A 23,171-nucleotide genomic window follows, 5' to 3' on the forward strand; every position below is an offset into this window, starting at 1 on the left:
AGGAGGGGTAAGGATTAAATGATAGGTGGGGATAGACCCCAAAGAGAGAGAAGAACTGTTGCACAGACAAAGGAATAGATAGCGATTTGGCTAGAAGGATTGATTCTTAAGTTTACAGATGACATTAAGCTTGACTGTATCGTGGATGGTGAGGAAAGTTATTAGAAATTGCAGTAGGATCTTGACCAGCTGGGGAAGTGGGCTGAGAAATGGCAAATGGCGTTTAATATATGTAAGTGTGAGGTCTTGCATTTTGGGAAATCAAATCAAGGGAGGAGTTTCATAGTGAATGGTAAGGCCTTAGAGTGTACTGGAACAGAGGGACCTTGTAGTTCAGGTGCACACTTCTCTGAAAGTGGAGTCCCAGGTAGACAGGGCAGTGAAGGCGGCTTTCGGCACACTGGCCTCCAGTCAGGGTATTGGGTATAGAAATTGGAAACTTGTGTTGCAGTTGTACAGGATGTTGGTGAGGCCGCACTTAGCAGTATTATGTTCAGTTTTGGTCACCTTGCGTTAGGAAGGATATTATTAAACTGGAAAGTGTGCAGAAGAAATTTACAAGAATGTTGCTGAGACTCAATAGCCTGAGTTATAGGGAGAGGTTGGACAAGCCAGAACTTTTTATCTTTAGAGCGTAGGAGACTGAGTGGGGACCTTGTAGAGGTGTATAAGATCATGAGAGGCATGGATAGGATGGATGCATTCAGTCTTTTTCCCAGGGGTGGGGAGTCAAGGACGAGAGGACTAGAGGTTTAAGGTAAGAGGAGAAAGAATAAAAGGGAACCTGAGGAGTAACCTTTTTTTTAAACGCAGAGGGTGATATGCATATGGAATGAGCTGCCAGAGGAAGTGGTTGAGGCATTTAAACTTTTCCTATGTATTTGCCCAAATGCCTTTTAAAAGTTTAGAAGGATATGGGTTGAGAGTGTATTGCTGGAAGAGCACAGCAGGTCAGGCAGCATCCGAGGAGTAGGAAAACTGACATTTCGGGCCAGAGCCCTTCATCAGGAATGGGCCGAAATGTCGATTTTTTTTTTTTTTTTCCTTTTTTTTTTCCTCCCTGCGCCATGGACGCTGACTGACCTGCTGTGCTTTTCCAGCAACACATTCTTCAACTCTGATCTCCAGCAAATGCAGACCTTACTGTCTCCTTAGAAAGGTATGGGCCAAACACAGGGAAATAGGTTTGGACATTTTGATCGACTTGAACCAGTTTGGGCTGAAGGGCTTGTCTGCGTGCTGTAGGACTCTGACTCTTAAGTGGTTTCTCTTCATGAAACATACTCAATGCAGACTTATTTTTAGCAATAAATATCTTTCTTTAGCAGAAGTAATAAGGGTAAATAGGAAACATCAAACTATCTACTTACAACATCAGTTCAATGATTTTTTTTAAAAAATGCGCACAGCAAAAGTATGATCCCATTAATCCCAAAAACATTCATTTATGATAAGTAAGAAAATTAGCTTTGTTATGGCCTACAAAACACGTTCCTGCAACAGTACTCGCACTCTAGTCCCTGTCTCAAGCGTCTCAACAGGCTTAAGTCACTTGTGACTTAAATTAATTATCTGCAGGTGGATTCCTCCTAGGCCTACTATGCACCTGACCTTAAATGTACTTAGCTTTAAGTAACTTTCAGGATTTTATGTAAACACTTCTGGTTTGGGGCCGTTTTTAAGGCAATCCAGTTTCACCATTATCATTCCTTCTCAGGAGCACTGCTCTATACAAGCATCTTCATCAAAGGATTTCAGAGGACTACTCAAAAATCAGTCAAACTTTTTAAAACAAAAGTTCTCCAGGTTGTGTGTGTGTTCCTTAACCTTGTAAAAAGATGAATGTTCTAAAGTACATCTTGTTTAACTTAGCTGTAAAGCCCCACCATATACACACAACACGTTAATTCTAAAGCCAGATCCCAAAAGCTGTTTTAAAGGATATCCCCATGGGCTACAGAAATGCTTAAAGTTAATAAATTAATTTCACACCTGTTACTAACTTAGCCAAATTTACAATAAATATTTTAAATATATATATATGTATCAATCTGCATCACATCTTCCCTCAAAGAAGGATGAGAATGTATTTTAGAGGGGTGGCCCTATTCTGTCATACGAGTGGTAATGGCATATTAACATTAAATATACAGTGAGGTACACAACAATCTTTGGTCAATACTATTCTCTCTTTCACCTCACACTTTTTATTCTTTTCATGGGATGTGGGGTCACTGGTATTTGTTGCTAATTCTCTTTGAACTGAGTGACTTCATTAATCATTTCAGAGGACAATTGGAGTTGATACCTCACTGTGGTACAGGAGTCATATGTAGGCCAGACCAATTAAGGACTGCTAGGTTCCTTCCCAAAACACATTAGTGTTCTAGGTGGCTTTCTACAACAATCAATAACAATTTCATGGTCACACTAATGACACTAGCTTTATGTTAACTGAATTCAAAATCCACTAACTGTAGTGCTGGGCTGTGAACTGGTGTTCAGAGCATTGGCCTGGAACACTGGATTACTAATGCAGTGAAGCTGTCATGATGTCGCCCTTTGAACCTGATTCAGTACCATCTCTTGTTTGACTTCTCCTGACTCCTGGACTATGCCAGCTAGATCGATGCACCTGGTTTCTTGCTGCATGCTGATGACAGCTCTGAACACTTTGCAGTCCTCAGGACTGATGGAATGAAATTGAAGTGAGAGATGTTTGTAATGAGGGAAAATGCAGCTGTCCTGGTCTTCAGTGTTTCTTATTGTACTTCAACCTTGTTGAACTAACCATTGTTATGCATTGGATTTATGTCAGGTATTGAATGCAGAGATAACCACTGAATTATTAATAATTCTTTACAGCACTCTTGTATTTAAGGTTTAAGGCAGGCTGTTGGTAGATTGGTTTTACAGCTTGCAGCCTTATTTGCACTCTATTGAGGTTTAAAATTAGATTAAATGTTTCCCTGATGGAGTAACTGTTTAATCTTGTCAAGACTTTGAAGCTGGTGCTCTGCTCCAAATGTTCGAAGTATTTTGAGATGTATCCTGTGGTATTGCTCACACCGTAGGAAATGATATACCACTTACACCTCATTATTTGCAGATTTGCTACTCATGAGGTTGGGGGTGGTAGATGGGGTTTGTTGGTTGGAACACCTGTTCTGGTTGGAATGCCATGCTTCTAGGAATTCTCGCGCGTGTCTCTGTTTGGCTTGCCCTAGGATGGATGTGTTGTCCCAGTCGAAGTGGTGTCTTTCCTCGTCTGTATGTGAGGATACAAGTGAGAGAGGGTCATGTCTTTTTGTGGCGAGTTGGTGTTCATGTATCCTGGTAGTGAGTTTTCTGCCTGTTTGTCCAATGTAGTGTTTGTTACAGTCCTTGCATGGTATTTTGTAAATGACGTTAGTTTTGCTCATTGTATACAATAATAAACAGAGTTTTACCCCCATCTACCACCCCCTGAGAAAAGGAGCAGGAAGTGACTTCACCACAGGAAATAACATTACCAACCCAAACCTAGAAAGCAGGAGTTTTCAGCATTGCTTCGCATGAGGCCCATGAAGATGTTACCTAGTAAGGTAACACAACGTTTGGAAATGAACCTTTCAGGTCAGCGAGCAAATCTACATCTTTTCTATAACTATTTTAAAATTAATAGAATTATGATTACCTGGCCCCAAAGTGCTCCCCCACTGACACCTCAGTCACCTGTCCTGCCTTACTTCACAAGAGTAGGTCAAGTTTTGCACCACCTCTAGTAGGTACATCCACATCCTGAATCAGAACATTTGTTTGTACACACTTAACAAATTCCTCCCCATCCAAGCTCTTAACACCATGGCAGCCTCAGTCTATGTTTGGAAAGTTAAAATCCCCTACCATTGCAACTGTAATTCCTACATATTGGAGATCTCTTTACAAATTTGCTGCTCATTTTCCCACTGACTATTGGGGGCCTTTAGTATAATCCCAACAAGGTGATCGTCCTTTCCTCTTTCAGTTCCACCCAAATAACATCACTGGGCATACTCCTAGGAGTATCCTCCTAAAGTACAGCCATAACGTTAACCCTAACAAAAAAAAACACCACTCCGCCTCCTTTCTTGTCCCCCTTTCTATCTTTCCTATAGCATCTATACCCTGGAGCATTAATTTCTTTAACGGCCAACATGCCAAATCTAAACAAGGACAATTTATAAGTGGGTATGGGTTCTAAATTAAAGTGAGCATTAAGAATTTAAACTCTGGATATTAAACATCTTTTCTAAAATAAAGAAAAATGGTAAGCATGAAGCTGTCAGATTGTTGTAAAACCCCAGGATCTGGCGTGATGTCCTTTCAGGGTAGGAGACCTGGCCTTTATTGGAGTTCCACACCTCTGAAGTAACCTGACATTAAATTCAGGACCCCCAATGATGAGCAATAAATGCTGATCCTATCCGGTACACCCACGTCCTCTGAGAATTAATAGCTTTTAATTACTTTACAGATTCTGTATACCAGCAAATAATTATTGTCTGCCTCCCATTTGAGAGAGGCTGAAGATACTAGGACACAAGACATCTTTATTATGTGTCACCATTTTAAATCTGTTATGCTACAAACCTCTCTGAAAACAAGCTTTAGTTAGGTTGAATAAGTACAATATTTTTTTTCAAAGCAGTTTGTGCTGCTTCACTTTTTTTTAAATTTGGTTTTCATAAACTAATTGTGTCCTGTTGAGTCATTTGATTTATTTAACCCAATAGTAAGATAGAAGTGCATTGATTTATGAATTTCCTTTATTCCTTACTGTCTGTAATTGAAGCACTGATTTCATGAATGAAGTGTTTGTACCAGATCTTTGTTTACAATATTGACAAAGAGGGTGAGAGCTGATCCTTACTCAAGAAATTTGGGTCACTCATTAATGATTCCAATTTGTGAAGTAGTTTTTCTTGGTCTGACTTGAACATTTCTTAACTTGTGAATCTATTTGGTTGGCCTTGTATTCCCAGTGTGGCTGTAATTTATTTTGCACTGCTCTCCATTAGAGAACTGGACATAACAAATATGTGGTGGTGATGATGATGGGTTAACTATTGTTTTGTTGGGCAATAAGGGCTGTAGTACTTCCTAGCTCCTAATTTTAAAATAGGAGAATGTATTTTTCTTGGTCCCTCAATGTATGATTGATTTGTCATACTCTTGGCTGACAGCATTGGGTATGCTATCGTGTGAGGCATTTTCATTTTGTCGCATGTGATTTGTTTGCAGCCAAAGGGTGCTGATAGAAAACAGAAAACAGATAGGGAAAAGATGGAAAAACGAACTCCTCAGGAGAAGGAAAAATATCAGCCTTCTTATGATACAACTATTCTCACAGAGGTAAGAATGCACTCGTTTGTTTGAGATCTGGCACTTGTTTTCTGAAGTCAACTAGATGTGTTTTTTGGTGTGTCACGTTTTGATTTAAAACTGTAAAATTGAAGTGTTGAGGAAGAGGGAAGACGCCCAATTGGTTTCTTGTCAATGTTATTTTGATTTCTGTTTTGGTTCATTCTAGGGACAGGGCTCATTTTTTTAAAAAAAATTAAATTACTTGAAGTAATTAAGTGTTCATTGACAGTTATGAATCTGCTAAGAGACTAATTAAAAATGTCTAAACATCAATGTACAGTAGACTGTAGGAAAGTTGTGTAGTAGCTATAAGGAACCTACCTATTATTGAAATGAATCTAACAATAGTTGTGCATAATTTTGGGGTAGTTGTCCATCACGTTTTGATTTATAAGTGCCTAACTGACATTTTTCCCCCCTCATCCAGTGTTCTCCCTGGCCAGACATTTCCTACGTTAACAATACGGCATCTCCTGGCTTTAGCAGTTCGCAGGGCAGTTATACCATTGCTGAAGGGTGGGTCTCATCATTGCTATTTTATCATTCTCATAATTTGCAGCATTTGAAAAAAATTTTTCATAGAAGCAATTGATCTAATTTCAGAAATGGATCCCCTCATCATCAGCCTGACCCGGTTCCTGCAAGCACTGATGTAAGTGTTCTTGTTTTCCAGCATTATTCATAAATCTATCCTGCTCAATGCAATAACATGAGAATATTGTGTCTGAAAGAATCATAGAAACTTGTATCAAAGGAGGAAGCTAGCTGTAGATTTTCAGCAGATCAGTTATGCTTGTTGACTTATGTTTGTTTTTATCTGAAACCCTCTTAGTTCCTCAGTTCAACTACCTGGGCCATCTCCTTTCTAAAGTAATTTATGGAATCACCTTTCAATATCTTTTTCACACAAAGTGCTCCAGATCCTGATGACTCTGGTGGGAGGAATACAATTCTTATTTCCCTCCAGATCTTTTTTCCAGTGATTTTTGAATCTGTGATCTCCAGTTATTGACTCATTTGCCAGAGAGAATGTAATTTCCTTACTTACTCGATCAAAACAGTTTTTCATCTTAAACTCTCTTAAGTCGCTTCTTGTCCTCCTCTATTCCAAGAAAAAGACTCCTTCCTTTCTTCCCCCAGCCAGCGTCCTTTGTGCCTGTGGGCATCCTGCTAAACCACCTCTGTATTCTTTTTGAATGCCTTTACAAAGAAAGGCAGGACTGGTACTAAATATTCCTGGATGGAAGTTGTTCAGGAAGAAACCTAGCAATAATAATTTAAGGAGAATGTTACAGTGATAGAGAGAGGATGCCCTGAAGGGCCATGGCTGAAATCTATTTGGTTAGAGTGAAGAAACAATAGAGGTGAAGAAACATTACTCAGTGTATTCTTATAAGTCAACAAATTATAAAGAGAAATTGCTGGAGAAACTCAGCAGCTCTAGCAGAATCTGTGGAGAAAAGCAACATTAACATTTCTGGTCTGGTGACATTCCTCCAGAAGCAAATTTTGTAATCCCTATAAATCTCTCTCTGGCAGTGAAGTGTAAATTTCTTGTGCTTTGCCCATGCAGAGTAAGTTGAGAGGTAATGTTCAGTTTTCCTTTGGCTGACTTAGTTATCTGGCTATTGTCTCCAAATGACATAAAAGAATGCCTTCCTATATTATACTGTCCAACGGATGTGGTCCTCCTTGTATTTAGACCATAAGACCATAAGACATAGGAGTGGAAGTAAGGCCATTCGGCCCATCGAGTCCACTCCGCCATTCAATCATGGCTGATGCGCATTTCAGCTCCACTTGCCAGCGTTCTCCCCGTAGCCCTTAATTCCTCTAGACAACAAGAACCTATCAATCTCGGCCTTGAAGACATTTAGCGTCCCGGCTTCCACTGCACTCCGTGGCAATGAATTCCACAGGCCCACCACTCTCTGGCTGAAGAAATGTCTCCGCATTTCCGTTCTGAAATGACCCCCTCTAATTCTAAGGCTGTGTCCACGGGTCCTAGTCTCCTCGCCTAACAGAAACAATTTTCTAGCATCCACCTTTTCAAAGCCATGTATTATTTTGTACGTCTCTATTAGATCTCCCCTTAATCTTCTAAACTCCAACGAATACAATCCCAGTATCCTCAGCCGTTCCTCATATGCTAGACCTGTCATTCCAGGGATCATCCGTGTGAATCTCCGCTGGACACGTTCCAGTGCCAGTATGTCCTTCCTGAGGTGTGGGGACCAAAACTGGACACAGTACTCCAAATGGGGCCTAACCAGAGCTTTATAAAGTCTTAGTAGTACATCTCTGCTTTTATATTCCAACCCTCTTGAGATAAGAGACAACATTGCATTTGCTTTCTTAATCACAGACTCAACCTGCATGTTTACCTTTAGAGAATCCTCGACTAGCACTCCCAGATCCCTTTGTGCTTTGGCTTTATTAAGTTTCTCACCATTTAGAAAGTAGTCCATTCCTATATTCTTTTTGCCAAAGTGCAAGACCTCGCACTTGCTCACGTTAAATTCCATCAGCCATTTCCTGGACCACTCTCCCAACCTGTCTAGATCCTTCTGTAGCCTCCCCACTTCCTCAGTACTACCTGCCTGTCTACCTAACTTTGTATCATCGGCAAACTTCGCTAGAATGCCCCCGGTTCCCTCATCCAAATCATTAATATATAATGCGAACAGCTGTGGCCCCAGCACCGAACCCTGCGGGACACCACTCGTCACCGGCTGCCATTCTGAAAAAGAACCTTTTATCCCAACTCTCTGCCTTCTGTTAGATAGCCAATCCTCAATCCATCCCAGCAGCTCACCTCGAACACCATGGGCCCTCACCTTGCTCAGCAGTCTCCCGTGTGGCACCTTATCAAAGGCCTTTTGAAAGTCCAGATAGACCACATCCACTGGGTTCCCCTGGTCTAACCTACTTGTTACCTCTTCAAAAAATTCCAACAGGTTTGTCAGGCATGACCTCCCTTTACTAAATCCATGTTGACTTGTTCTAATCAGACTCTGCTCTTCCAAGAATTTAGAAACCTCATCCTTAATGATGGATTCTAGAATTTTACCAACAACCGAGGTTAAGCTGATTGGCCTATAATTTTCCATCTTTTGCCTTGATCCTTTCTTGAACAAGGGGGTTACTACAGCCATCTTCCAATCGTCCGGGACCTTTCCTGACTCCAGTGACTCTTGAAAGATCTCAACCAATGCCTCTGCTATTTCCTCAGCAACCTCTCTCAGAACTCTAGGGTGTATCCCATCGGGGCCAGGAGATTTATCAATTTTAAGACTTTTTAACTTTTCTAGCACTATCTCTTTCGTAATGGCAACCATACTCAGCTCAGCCCCGTGACACCCTTTAATTTTTGGGATATTACTCCTGTCTTCCACTGTGAAAACTGACGCAAAGTACTTGTTAAGTTCTCCTGCTATTTCCTTATCTCCCATCACTAGGCTCCCTGCATCAGTTTGAAGTGGCCCAATGTCTACTTTTGCCTGTCGTTTGTTTCTTATGTACTGAAAGAAACTTTTACTATTATTTCTAATATTACTGGCTAGCCTACCTTCATATTTGATCCTCTCATTTCTTATTACACTCTTTGTTATCCTCTGTTTGCTTTTGTATCCTTCCCAATCTTCTGATTTCCCACTGTTCTTAGCCACTTTATAGGATCTCTCTTTTTCTTTAATACATTTCCTGACTTCCTTTGTCAGCCAAGGTTGTCTAATCCCTCCCCGGTTAATCTTTCTTTTCTTGGGAATGAACCTCTGTACAGTGTCCTCAATTATACCTACAAACTCCTGCCATTTTTGCTCTAGTGTCTTCCCGGTTAGCCTCTGCTTCCAGTCTATTTTAGTCAGTTCCTCTCTCATGCCCTCATAATTACCTTTATTCAACTGTAACACCATTACATCAGATTTCGCCTTCTCCCTTTCAAACTCCAGACTGAACTCTACCATATTATGGTCGCTACTTCCTAAGGGTTCCCTTACTTTAAGATCTTTTATAGAGTCTGGTTCATTGCAAAGCACTAGGTCCAGAATAGCCTGCTCTCTTGTGGGCTCCATGACTAGCTGTTCCAAAAAGCCATCCTGTAAGCATTCCATGAATTCCCTTTCTTTAGATCCACTAGCAACATTATTTACCCAGTCCACCTGCATATTCTACTAAATCTAAATGTTCCTGCTGGTACTTCAGCTCTCTCTGCCTTCCTAGATTTAGCAAAGGGTTTCACCACCAGCTTAGTTGTCAATTCAATTAAATTTTGGGAATGTTGACTTGTGGAAGTTCACTTAAGACTAACCAGGACAATTCTGCTTCCTCATTGTACAGTACAGAAGAGGCTCTTTGGCCCATGGAGTCTGTGCTGACAGAAATTACTCCAAATCTACACTATTTCCACTTCCCAGCATTTGCCCACAACATTGAACATTGTGACATTTCAAGTGCTCCTTTAAGTACTGCTAAAATGAGGCGTCAACTACCCTCCCAGGCAGTACATTGCAGATTTTACCATTTTCTGGTTGAAAAAGATTTCCTTAAATCCCCTCAAAAACTTCCTACCTTTCATGTGAAGATTATGCTCCTTTGTTATCAACCCTTCAACAAAGTGGAACTGCTGCTTTCTATCTCTCTACATGTCTCGCATAATTGAATACATCTCAATCAGGCCCCCCTCAGCCTTTTCTGCTCTTTTTTAAAAAAAAACAACCTGAGTCTATCCAGCCCCTCTTCATAGCTGAAGTGCTCCATCCCAGGTGACATCCTGGTGAATCCCCTCTGCACCCGCTCCAGTGCTAGCACATCCCTTTTACAGAGCAATGACCAAAAAATACATACAGTACTCCAGATGTGGCCTCACCACAGTTTTGTGCTGCTTTGTACTCCTGTAAGGAAATTGTAAAAAGATTCCTGTCATTTCTTATTTGCAGTACAGATTTGGGGTTTTCTTTTACCTTTATCTCCAAGTATTACCAAACCCAAATCCATGTTGTCTCTGTTCCACATTAATGTTAGCCAAGAGCCCCCGGTCTCTTGTTATGTCTGACTTCTGAAAGTGCGCTGATGTTTCGATCTCCATTATTCCTGGTGTCTTCACAAAAGTTGAAAATGTAATTTATTTATCTGATAGACTAACAAAGCTAATGGGAAACACTGACCAGGTTTTGGTTTATAACGAGAATCGCTATTTATTACAATTCTGTAAATTTTCAATACAGATAAACAAACTCGAGCTATCAACATATGACTTTACTAGTTGAAACTGTAACTCTTTTAAAAATCTTTTGTGCGTGTGTACACCAACAAAAAGTATTGGCATTATGAGTAGAGGAAAATTACTGGGGAGAAATAAAATCCCAGAATCCCTACAGTGTGGGAACAGGCCATTCGGCCCAACAAGTCCACACCGACCCTCTGAAGAATAACCCACCCAGACCCATTCCCCTACCTTATTACTCTACATGTACTCCTGACGAATGCACCTAGCCTACACAATCCTGAACACTATGGGCAATTTAGCATGGCCGATTCACCTAACCTACATATCTTTGGATTGTGGGCAGAAACCGGAGCACCCAGAGGAAACCCACACAGACTCAGGGAGAATGTGCAAACTCCACACAGATGGGCACCTGAGGCTGCAGTTGAACCTGGGTCCCTGGTGTTGTGAGGCAGCAGTGAGAACCACTGAGCTACCTCCAAGCCATGTGCCATCCTGACTTGGAAATATGTCGCTAAGTCAAAATCCTAGAACTCCTCCCTTACAGCATTGTAAATTGGATTGCAGCAGCTAAATAAGAGAGCTCAACACCACCTTCTCTAGGGAAATTAAGGATGTGCAAGAAATGCTGGCTTAGCCAGCAGGTCCCTCTAAAGAACGCTAAGAAAGTGACAATGCTGAATCAGAAAGTCCTGGATACTGGTCTCCTGCACAATGACCGATCAGGGTTGTCAGCTTCGGTTCAAAATCAGAAGCCTTTCCTTTGGTGATGAGGAGTAGCGATGTTAAAGTGAATGTCGCACCATGTAGGGGGGTAATGTCAACAAACACGTTTGCAGACAAAGGTTAGTAGAAATTGAGAATTCTTTTTCCCCCGATTGGAGCTTTTGAAGACTGACATTTGTTCGGCGTTGTTCTTCAGGGATATAGGACAACGGTGGGCAAATTCGTGAGGCCCAGATCAGCCACGATTTGATAGAATGCCAGAGAACAGAACAGCCTTGAAGGTTTGAGTTATATAAAGAGGCTGGGGCCTTTTTCACTGGAGCATAGGAAATTGAGGGGTGACTTTACACAAGTTTATAAAATAATGAGGGGCATGGATAAGGTGAAATGTTAAAAAGGGCATGATGGGCAATTTTTACAAATTCTTTAGAGTGGTGTGTATGTGTGGAATGAACTTCCAGAGGAAATGGTGGATATGGGTACAACACTTTTTAAAATATTTTTGGATAAGTTTGATTAGACTAGATTAGATTCCACACAGTGTGGAAACAGGCCCTTCGACCCAACAAGTCCACACCGACGCTCTGAAGAGCACCCCACCCAAGACCATTCCCCTACATTTACCCCTGACTAATGCACCGAACACTACGGGCAATTTAGCATAGCCAATTCACCTAACCTGCACTGGACTGTGGGAGGAAACCAGAGGAAACCCACACGGACACTGGTTCATGAGCAAGAAATGTTTGGAGGGATCTGAGCCAAGCAAAGCAAGTGGGATTAGTTTAGTTTGGGGTTGTGATCAGCATGGATTGGTTGGACTGAAGGGCCTGTTTCCGTGCTGTACGACTATATGAATAGCCGTTGCCTGGTTTTAACATTTGATTGTACTAATACAAAATTTTGATGATGGGCGCAGGACAGCATCCTAACCTGCAACATTATCTAGTCATCTGTGCGTCATTGTGCTCAGATACTCCTGGCTCCCCCTCTCCATCCAGTCGAAGCTGGTGTGGGTGCAGTACATACCATGGCCATGGGGGCTTCTAGTGTGTGTGCAGTGGAAGGTCCAGTAGAAAGGCATGCAGGATAACACGCTCCTCAAACTGATGCTGAGCAGGTTCCAAGCTCGCTCACAGATGAAGCCAGGGAATGGATCCCTGCCTCCACCTCGCAACACAGGGCCCACGTCCTCAAGGAGGTACCAGCAGAACGCTGCTACCAGCGTCTCCAGCCTAGCACCAGTATAAAGGCTTCAATGAGATGTGTTCCTTTCTCTTCCTAAGACCCTCTATTCTCTGCTTTTGTTCATTCCAGACTCTCAGCTCTTTGACAAGGATCCAGGGGATTTATGGACTAATTGTCCAATTTCATATTCACTGTTTAGAGGCAACACCTTCCCACAGGTGGTGGGAGACAATAACTGACCGCTTCCAAGCTCAAGTTACTTTGCTGCAGACAGAATAAAGACAGACCCTGCTTCTTCCAAACTGACCATTTCTTGCTACCCCCAACATTTATACATACTAACTGTTCAATTGCCTACAATCCAATCAGAGAGCTGCTATGAGGGTGATACCTCTGGTGTCCACAAGTGGTCACAGTTGCACCCACCAAACAGTAATCTGTTGCTGGCTGAATCTTTCTTTGTGCATATATCCTGGTGCCATGCCATCTCATCTCATCTCTCCTCCCCTTTTGCTTGTGGAACAGCAGTGTAAACATAATTCACAATGAGTCCAATGACTTGTTTTTAAAGTGCTGCATTTTGGTTTTGATAGTCCTTTTCCCATTTTAGTCTACAATTAAAAATGTAGAAAAGTAAATAGATACAATCTTTATGCTGGATAAGGACAGCAGATTTTCTTCACGTTTTTGCTCACTTTTTAAATTCCAAGTTTGTTTATTTAATTAGACTTAAATGCTCCTGTGATGTACTAGGATTTTAACTTTTTCCTTTTCCTTTCTCATGGGATGAGTATGCCTTGGCAAGCCCAGCATTTGTTGTCCATCTTTAACTGGCCCGGGGAGGTGATAAAGTCCTCTGTTGAGCTGCTGCAGTCCATTTGGTTTTGGTGCACTCAGTGGTGTTAGGGAGGGAGTTGCAGGATTTAAAAAAAAAAGTGTGCAGTGTAGATTCTGCTGGCTAGGCCAACATTTATTGTTCAATGTGCTGTTAAGAGCCAGCGACGTTGCTGTGGGTCTGGAATCACATGTAGGCTAGACAAGGTAAGGATGGCAGTTTCCTTATTGAAAGGACATGAGTGAACCAGATGGGTTTTTCCAACAATTGACCATAGTTTCATGGTCATCATTGGGCTATTAATTCCAGATATTCCACCATCTGCCATTGTGGAATTTGAACCCGCGTCCCCAGAACATTAGCTGCATTTTATTTTGATAGCTAGGCCATCAGTAACAATGAGGGTGGTGTGTGGCTTGGAGGAGAACATGGTAGTCTTCCAATGCATCTGTTCCTCCAACCCCAATATCTTGTGACTGAGATGACTGACCTCCAAGGACCCACAATTATCTTCAGTTGTACTCATTTCCCCCAATTCCAGTTGTCTCCAGGTTAGCTAAGGCTCCTTGATGCCACGATCAAATTTGACCTTGATGTCAAGAGCAGTAACTCTCACTTCAGTTCTGGAGTTAACTACTTTTGTCCATGTTTTGACTAATGCTGTAATGACATTAGGAGCTGCATGGGCCTGGCAGAACCTAAAATAAGTGGTAGTGAGCAAGTGGTTACTTTGTCGGTTTTGCTTGATTGTGCTACCAACAAAACATTCGATTAATTTGCTCATGATTTAGTGTAGACTAACGCAGTAATTTGTCTGAATTGGATTTTACCTACTTTCCCCTAGTAGATGCAAGGGGACTAAAAACTGCATTGTAATTGCACCAGATCAACTTGGCTAAAAGTGTAGCTAATTCTGGAGTGCAGGTCTGTTACTGGGATATCGTCAGGGCCTATAACCTTTGCAGTGTCAAGTGCCTGTAGTGTTTTCTTGATATGTGAAGAGTCAAATTGACACAACCCATCTGTGATGCTGGAGAGCTTAATAGTAGACTAGTACGGGTCATTTACCTGTGATCTTAGAGCTGAAGATGGCGTTACAAGCTTTGACCTAGCTTTTCAAGTTTCTCCATAATTAAGATGGACATGTTTGTGGAGCTGCCTCTTCCAGTTTATTCTGAGGGCTGAACTAGACATATTTTTAATCAGTAAGAAAATCAAGGATTACAGGGCTAAGGCAGGACAGTGGAGTTGAGAATTATCACAGAAGACATGATCCAAATGACCTGCTTCTGCTCTAAATCTTATTGTTTTATTATCCACCTCCATTCATGACTGGGAATGACAGGGTTCTGAGCCATTATTCCTGGTCTCCCTTTGTTCCATCTGTTGTGTGCTGCTTCACTGTTTAACATGTATGCCTCTAGATCGTTAAATCTGAAATGTAACCACATCTGTGTCTGTTCATTAAACTTCCAGGGCACCTTTTACTTTAAAAGGAATATATCTAGATTGTGTCTAAATTATTACCTTCCTCAATGGGTCGATGGCTCTTTATGCTTTTCCCTAAATCACCTTTCCAACCTGCTGCTTTACATCATTGGATGGAATTAATTCTAACCCTGTTGACTTTGTTTTGCATGTTTTTTCTGGTCTCATTGCCATAATTATTATAAACAAAATTCTGTTCTTGTCCCTGCTGTCTAGCTGATCTCCTTTTGATCTCCCCGACCAGATCTAGATCCAACGTTCTTGCTTTTTGGATGGGAGGCATAGTAGTCAAGAAAGTCTCCTGTGTGAAAATTTCTCCCCCTCAATACACTTTACACTATTTTCTTCCACTCCTCCTGTTGCTATTTTTGTTTTTTGCTGCATATCATTGATATTTATTCCTCTCTATCCTTGATCTTTGGAACTCAATTTTTAAAAAAAATCTACTAATAAAACTGCTCAGCCCCTCTTCATGTAGTCAAGTCAAACAGGTTCAGTCACGGATCCAACTGTAAATCATTTATATTCTTTCAGCAGTGTTTGAAAATGTGGAGTAAACAGATTAGCCATGATCTTATTGAATAGGCTTCAAGCAGCTGTAATAGTAGCATCGCCTTTAATCAATAATGCCTTGTCCCCTCCTTATTTTGCTTCTCTGTATTGTTGCTGCTCATTGGTGACCAGGCATATTAAATTTCTGCCCGCAGCTAACCGAACTTCTTTCTTAAATTACAAGCAAGAATAGCAAAGGAGGTATTAGATTCTATTTCCTCAATCTGGTTTCTGTATATTTTCTGAATACTTTTAACTTTGCTACATTTTTTAACCCTCTGTCCTTTGACCTAATTTCTGCTTTCTGGTTCTCCTTCCCCTGTGAAATTGTTTAAACTATTAGTAAACCTCTCAGCGAAAATATTTCAATTGAAGAATGCCTGGATCAATCTGCCCATCTTAGACAGTTGCCCTTCTGCCGGATTGGTCTGAAATCCTCCCTCCTGCAGTGTTTGTCCAGCCCCACATTTGCTTGTGTAATCATCTTGTTGGAACAAATATACTGCAGATGCTGGAATCTGCACTAAATACAAAAAGTGCTGGGGATCATAACTGGTCAGGCAGCATCCATGGAGAGAAAGCAAGCTAATGTTTTGAGTCTAGATGATTCATCAGAGTTGAAGTGAATTGAGCTCTAACGAAGAGTCCTCTACATTCAACATTAGCTTGCTTTCTCTCCATGGGTGCTGCCTGACCTGCTGAGATCTCCAGAATTTTTTGTAATCATCCTGGTTAATGTCCTAGAGCAATTTGAATTTATATGTACTGGATATTTAGAACATAGAAGAATACAGCGCAGTACAGGCCCTTTGGCCCTCGATGTTGCGCCGATCCAAGCCCACCTAACCTACACTAGCCCACTATCCTCCATATGCCTATCCAATGCCCGTTTAAATGCCCATAAAGAGGGAGAGTCCGCCACTGCTACTGGCAGGGCATTCCATGAACTCACGACTCGCTGAGTAAAGAATCTACCCCTAACATCTGTCCTATACCTACCACCCCTTAATTTAAAGCTATGCCCCCTCGTAATAGCTGACTCCATACGTGGAAAAAGGTCTCATGGTCATCCCTATCTAAACCCCTAATCATCTTGCACACCTCTATCAAGTCACCCCTAAACCTTCTTTTCTCCAATGAAAAAGCCCCAAGTGCCTCAGCCTTTCCTCATACGATCTTCCTACCATACCAGGCAACATCCTGGTAAACCTCCTCTGCACCCGTTCCAGTGCCTCCACATCCTTCCTATAGTATGGCGACCAAAACTGCACACAATACTCCAGATGCGGCCGCACCAGAGTCTTCTACAACTGCAACATGACCTCAGGACTCCGGAACTCAATTCCTGTACCAATAAAAGCCAGTATGCCATATGCCTTCTTCACTGCACTATTTACCTGGGTGGCAACTTTCAAAGATCTGTGTACATGGACACCAAGATCCCTCTGCTCATCCACACTACTAAGTATCCGACCATTAGCCCAGTACCCCATCTTTTTGTTACTCATACCAAAGTGAATCACCTCTGCCATCTCCCCTCCCTCCCTCCATTCCCCCTTCTCCCCTCCCCCATTTTTCTCTCCGTCCTCGTCCTCCACCCTTGCGCCCCCCTCCCACTTTGCTTGCACTCTCTTCTCTTCTCTGTCTCTCTCTTTCCCCCACCCTGATAGTGCGTTGACAACTCACTTTTGTTTGTAAGATTGTGGTCACGCTTAATTGTTAGAAGATGATTATACTTTAAGTTCTTTACATATTAGATATGGGCAAACCTAGGCTCAAGTTTATTCGTGATGAGCCCTAGTATGATTCAGAGTTTGGGGCCACAGTTGGATCAAAATCTCTAGTTGAGCTTTGATACAGGTGCCCATGCTATTTGGCAGTGATTTTTGGTTTACAGTGGAGATTTCTGTGAAATCAAATCTATTTGCCGGTGTTCGGTTCATATCCCTCCATACTTATATCCCACCCATGTATCTGTCCAAATGTTTCTTAAATGACGCAATTCTACTCCTCTCCACCACCTACCTCTGACAGCCTGTTTCAGACAAACGCCACCCTCTGTGGAAAAGAATGCCCACTGGATCCTTTTGTATCTCTCCCCTCTCAACTTAAACCTATGCCCTCTAGTTTTAGACTCCCCTGCCATGAGGAAAAACTGTTAGTTTATCTATGCCTCTCATGATTTTATAGATGTCTATAAGGTCACCCGTCAGTCCCCGACACTCCAGGGAAAAACCGCCCCAGCCTATCTAGCCTCTCCTTATAACTCGAACCTTCCAGTTCAGCAAGTGTCCTAATAAATCTTTTCTGCACTTTTTCTCGTTGAATGATATTCTTTCTGTAGAAAAGCGACCAGAATTACATGTCGAACTCCCTTATCAATGTCTTGTACAGATGCAATAAGATGTCCCAACTCAGTGCTCTGACAAATAAAAGCAAGCATGCTGAAAGCTGCCTTCACCACCCTGTTTACCCATGACTCTATTTGCAAGGAGCTATGACCCTGAAACCCCAGATGTCTTCATTCTATAACATTCCGTAGGGCCCTACCATTAACTGTGTAAGTCCTGCCCTGGTTTGACCTACCAAAATGCAACACCCTACATTAAACTCCATTAACCATTCCTCAGCCCACTGGCCCAGTTGATCAACATCTTGCTGCTTTCCAAGATAACCACCTTCACTGTACACTATACCATCAATCGTGGTGTCATCCACAAACTTACTAACCATACCTCCTGAATTCTCATCCAAACTATTCATATAAATGACAAATAACAGTAGACCCAGCACTGATTTCTGTGGCATACTACAGGTCACAGGTTTCCTGTCTGAAAAAAAACCATCTGTGACCACCCTCTGTCTTCTACATTAAAGACAATTTTATATCCAATTGACTAGCTGTCTCTGGATCCCATGACATTAACCTTGTGGTACCTTGTCAAAAGCCTTGCTGAAGTCCATGAAGAGAATGTCTACTGCACTGCCCTCATCTATTTTCTTGATCACCCCTTGAAAAAACTCAGATTCATGAGACATTATTTTCCATGCACAAAACCATGCTGACTATCCCAAGTGCGTCCTTGCTTCTTAAATACCTGTAGATCCTGTCTCTGAGAATCTCATCTAAGACGACCTCGCAGACATTAGGCTCACCAGTCTGTAGTTCACAGGCCTTTCCCTGCAGCCTTTCCTAAATAATGATACAACATTGGCCACCATCCAATCTTCAGACACTTCACCTGATCATGGCTGATATTTTCTCAATCCCATTTTCCTGTCTTTACCCCATTACCTTTGATCCCCTTACTCATCACAAACCTGTCTATCTCTGTCTTAAATATGCTCAATAACTTGGCCTCCACAGCCTTCCTCAGCAATTATTTCCACAGATTAACAATCTCTGGCTGAAGCAATTTCTCCTCATTTCAGTTTTAAAGGGCCGTCCCTTCACTCTGAGGCTGTACCCTCTGGTCCTCATCTCTAATGGAAACAACTTCTCCATGTCTGCTCTATCCACGCCTCTTAGTATTCTGTAAGTTTCAATCCGATCACCAAGTACAAGTGCAGAGTCCTCAACTGCTCCTTATATGACAATTATAAATCAAAGAGCATTTGATGTAATCCCAGTATGTTATGTAGAAGTTGGTATTGAAATGTTTACATCTTCCATATTCTATTTATTTCCAGCTCTGTCCTCTTGGTCCAATTTAATTTGTACGTATGTGCATATGATATATTTCCGTGTTTAATAGGTCTTCAGATGCTGATGTGGTCCTTTTGAGATGGAAAAGTGTGGGAAGGAATGTGCATCACACTTGGTCAGTTCCTCAAAGCTAGCAGGTGCAAACATGCAACTGCAGAGTGACCTTTTCTCTCAACTGGAGTTTGCTTCTGTTGGGGAAAAAAAGGAGAGGCTGAAAGTGAATGTTTTTGAAGAGAGTGAGAGCTGTTACCATCATCTCAAACTTTTCATTTATTTCATACAGGAATTTCTCCCCCCTCAGTAAAATAGGGAACAAGAATCCAGAACAAGTTTGAAAATCAAACGCCACCACTTAGGTATGAGGCCTGAAGGAGATGGTCTCCATCAGTTTGGGAATGTGGTGCGCTGCTGCAGAAAGCCATAGAAACAAATTAATGGTATTTAAAATAGACTGAGGTAGTCATCCATTCATAACAGATTTAAAGTGATATGCTTCCTACCTCTGGAAATGATTGAGATGTCACACTTGACTCTTAACTAGGCCAGTATTACAAAATGACGTGTCTGACAGTGGAAATTAGCGTTAAGTCACCTTGCTGCAGTCCACTTAATAAATTGATAGCTAAGCAACAGGTCTGAAATACTGCATAGTTTTTGTTTAAATTGACTAATCTGCTTGCTTTCGACACTTTCGATCAGTCTGTTCAGAGATGTTCTGACACACCTCTGGAGCAGGTGGGACGACTTATGCAGCAGTAGAGACACCACCACTGTTCACAGAGCACTCCAGCCTAATTTATTATTGGAGATTGGAATGGGAACCTTACCATGGTGTCCAGATAAACCTGAAAACTGCTGTAAGCAGGAAAATCCTGGTTAGACAAAAAAATTAGGAAGCAGATGTGGGAAAAGATTTGTTAATCCGCGAAAGGCCCACAAAAGCTTGGCCAAACTGTACCAGAACACCCAGAATTCCTGAGCAGCTCACAAACTGAATCAGCACGCAGACAAGGGAATACACCTTAAGCTCCCTTAAGCACCACAGATATCTCAAAGTCCTAAGGGCAGTTTCACAACTCAGCAATACCAAAACGCCACAAAGAGCAGGACAGACAGGCACCAGCAAGGACATGCTCCAGGAACAGGACAATGGAAGCACCTCACCACTTCAGAGGACACGTTAACACCTACCTGTGAAGATGAATGGAACCATGATACTATCAGGATGTTGTATTGTGAGAAGGAGCAGGACATTCATCTGATAAACTGTTTTACAATTAACATCCTTGCAACTAAATTATTCCATTTCCAGAAACATTGTAGTTTCCCATTTCTTAATCAGTGTCATTGTGCAGCATTACTATAAAACTGGTCTCATCCTTAGCTCTGGGATGAGAAATTCTGACCTACCTGTACAGACTGTCAGTTCTGTGTTAGCCTAGTCAATTTCTCTTCCAGTGATATCCTTGCAATAAACTGTTTGTCAATTTCACTTCCAGCTGTGTTTTGTGATCTCTAACCTATTGGGCAAATTTCTCCGACAGCAGACTAGTGCTATGTGCTCCTAAGCTGAAGGTTTTATTAGCAGTTAACCAGTAGCAGTGCAAGTGTTCATTCTTTGGGATTCTTAAGCCTAGGCTTTTGTCCACCCAAGCTTTCTCTCTTAGACTGATATCCCACTTACACAAGTCCAGTGTAGAACGAAACTACCTATGGCAATTTTTTTAGTGCCTTTGCTTGAAAACTTTAGTCATGTTGATAGCTTGCATGTGCTGAGCATTTACACTAGCCAAGGAAAACCATCTAATCTGCTTTGTGTTTAGATGATTCCAGTAGCCATGAAATGTTCTGCCAGCACTGTGTGGCAGGATGTTTTTCAGATTTATACTCGAGCCGTGGCCTTGTGTTTTCCTCATTGTGATGAGAAAAGTCTGTCACCTTAAAATAAAGAGTTTGAGGCATAATTGCATTTTAACTCTTAAATCTATTGCAGGTGTTGACCTTGGATTAGGATATGACCTTGTAATCTCTCTTGATCTGGGGCAGTACTCAGAGTGCAGTGCAGCACTATTATAAGCTGTTAAAAAGTTAGTCCTTGTCTGCCTTGTTCAAGCGGGTTTGAAACATCGAGGGTACTGTGTGCAGGAGAACCTCAGGTTAACCTAGTTATTCTTGCATTTGCGTTTGTGGTCTCCGCGCAAAAACAGCTGTAACTTTCACCTGGAGCATGACCAGTGTGCCTCAAAGTAATTAATTAATTGTATGTAGAGAACCGAGATATAATAAATCTTGAGTATAAAGTGTGCATGTCCGATTGCTTTAATGACTAGTGTAATTCTTGTTTGAAAATGTGCTTGGGAGCAACTGATATAGAACTGCATTCTAGGTATCTGCTCTGTCATAGATGTCTGATTCTTTCAGTGGCAGCATTCTTGTCTTTGAGCCTGTAGGTTATGGGTTGAAGCCTCATTCCAGGAGTCAGGAGCACATAACTTAGGACGGCACTTCACAGTGGAGTGAAGCCTTTAAGTCGAACGATTAAACTGAATCCCTGTTTCCCTGTGCAAGTGGGTACAAATGCTTCCTTGCACTATTTGAAGAGCAAAGAGTTCTCCTGGTGTCCTAGTCATCACTTTTTTCCTCAAACAATACCAGCAAAATAGTTTGAATGTTTATTGCACGTGCTGCTTGTGGTTGGTACCTTGCTGAGCGCAAATTGCTGCATTTGCTGATCTACATTTCAGAAGTAATTCAGTGGCTAAGTGCTTTCAAATTTAAAAAGTTGCAAGTTGCCATTAAATGCTATTTTTCTCTCTGTCTCTGACCTAATTAAATACAGTCCTAATCCAAAAATTTATTTTTTTGTAAAGATGCCTCAAAGAATCTGTGTTGAGTCAGTAATTACTATTGTCCTGCTAATGGGAGAATTATTGAACTGATTATCCTATTTATTTGTCCACTCTCATTTCATTTCTCACACCAACGATAATTGGGATCTAAATTTGCATCAACTTTTCGATGGCTATTGGACGCTTTCAAAAAAATACCACCTCATGCTCTGTACAATTTCAGCTCAATAATTCTATTGAATTTTCACTAGATTTGGTAAGTGATTTTTTTTCTCTCATAAGATTTTTTTGATTTCTTTCAATTTGTATACAAAGAAACTGTACATGCATGTGTACATGCATCCAAAGTGAAAATCACTTTTAGGTTTTTGCAGAAGTTCACAAGTAACTTTTTCTTGTCAGACACTGGGAACCTTTCGCAAGTGGGCTTGTCGGGAACTGTCCGTGTCTCCCGTCTCCGAAAATCAGGTAGGGGCTTTTGTTGCCAAAGTGCAAACAGACTCAATTTTGAGAGTTACGTTTAATGTTGCCCACAAGGACTGCTCTGAAGTTGGAGAGAGACCTTTGACCCCTCAATTTTGAGCAATTTAGCAAATTGGTCATGTGACCAGGGGAAAAAACTGATTCAAGCTATTGTTGTTTAAGTGGGATTCCAATATATTTAATTACGACTTTTCTTTATTTATCATTGTGGCGAAGGATTCCAGTTCTTTCACTCCCCAAATGTTGGGGTGAAGTAGCTAGTTTGGTGATATGTTAAATTTTGTATGGAACATTATGGACTGTAGTTTTCCCCTAGTTCGGTAGTGCACCAAATGGCTCAGTTTAGCATCCAGGAAAGTCGCTGACACTTGTTGGTATGTGTGACTGAGTGACTCCAGTGGAGTTTGCACTCATCTTAGCCAGCTCCTAATGTACTCTTGGGTCATTGTATCTGTGTGTACATTTCAGGGCTCATGTCTAAGACTTGCAACTTTATCTTTGCAGAATCTGTTGCCAACAGCCACACCTCAGGACGCTCAGCAGTGGTTGCACAGAAATCGATTTTCTCCATACTGCAGGCTCTTCGCAAACTTCTCTGGTACCTTTTGCTTATTAACTTTTATTTGGGTGAAAATATTTAGCACAACTACCTGGCATGCAGGAATTGGTTGCAACACGTTCCTTTCATCTTGAGGACCTAGGTTTAGATTCAGTTGGGCAAGAAGAAGAAAG

At 41.5% G+C, this 23,171-nt stretch overlaps 1 protein-coding gene across 3 annotated transcripts in view; it reads left to right on the forward strand.

Annotated features, from left to right (window-relative positions):
• Positions 1–23,171, forward strand: part of tfcp2 (transcription factor CP2) — a 135,704-nt gene that overhangs the window by 82,413 nt on the left and 30,120 nt on the right. For 2 of the 3 annotated variants that reach the window (XM_072567302.1, XM_072567300.1), the window contains 6 exons: positions 5,263–5,373; positions 5,813–5,901; positions 5,989–6,037; positions 22,180–22,212; positions 22,359–22,424; positions 22,944–23,037. In XM_072567302.1, coding sequence (XP_072423403.1) covers positions 5,263–5,373; positions 5,813–5,901; positions 5,989–6,037; positions 22,180–22,212; positions 22,359–22,424; positions 22,944–23,037 — 442 coding nt within the window. The remainder of the gene's footprint in view (positions 1–5,262; positions 5,374–5,812; positions 5,902–5,988; positions 6,038–22,179; positions 22,213–22,358; positions 22,425–22,943; positions 23,038–23,171) is intronic. The other variant, XM_072567301.1, reaches the window with a different exon arrangement.

The sequence above is a fragment of the Chiloscyllium punctatum genome, chromosome X (assembly GCF_047496795.1).
Source record: "Chiloscyllium punctatum isolate Juve2018m chromosome X, sChiPun1.3, whole genome shotgun sequence".
Classification (NCBI taxonomy): Eukaryota; Metazoa; Chordata; class Chondrichthyes; order Orectolobiformes; family Hemiscylliidae; genus Chiloscyllium; species Chiloscyllium punctatum.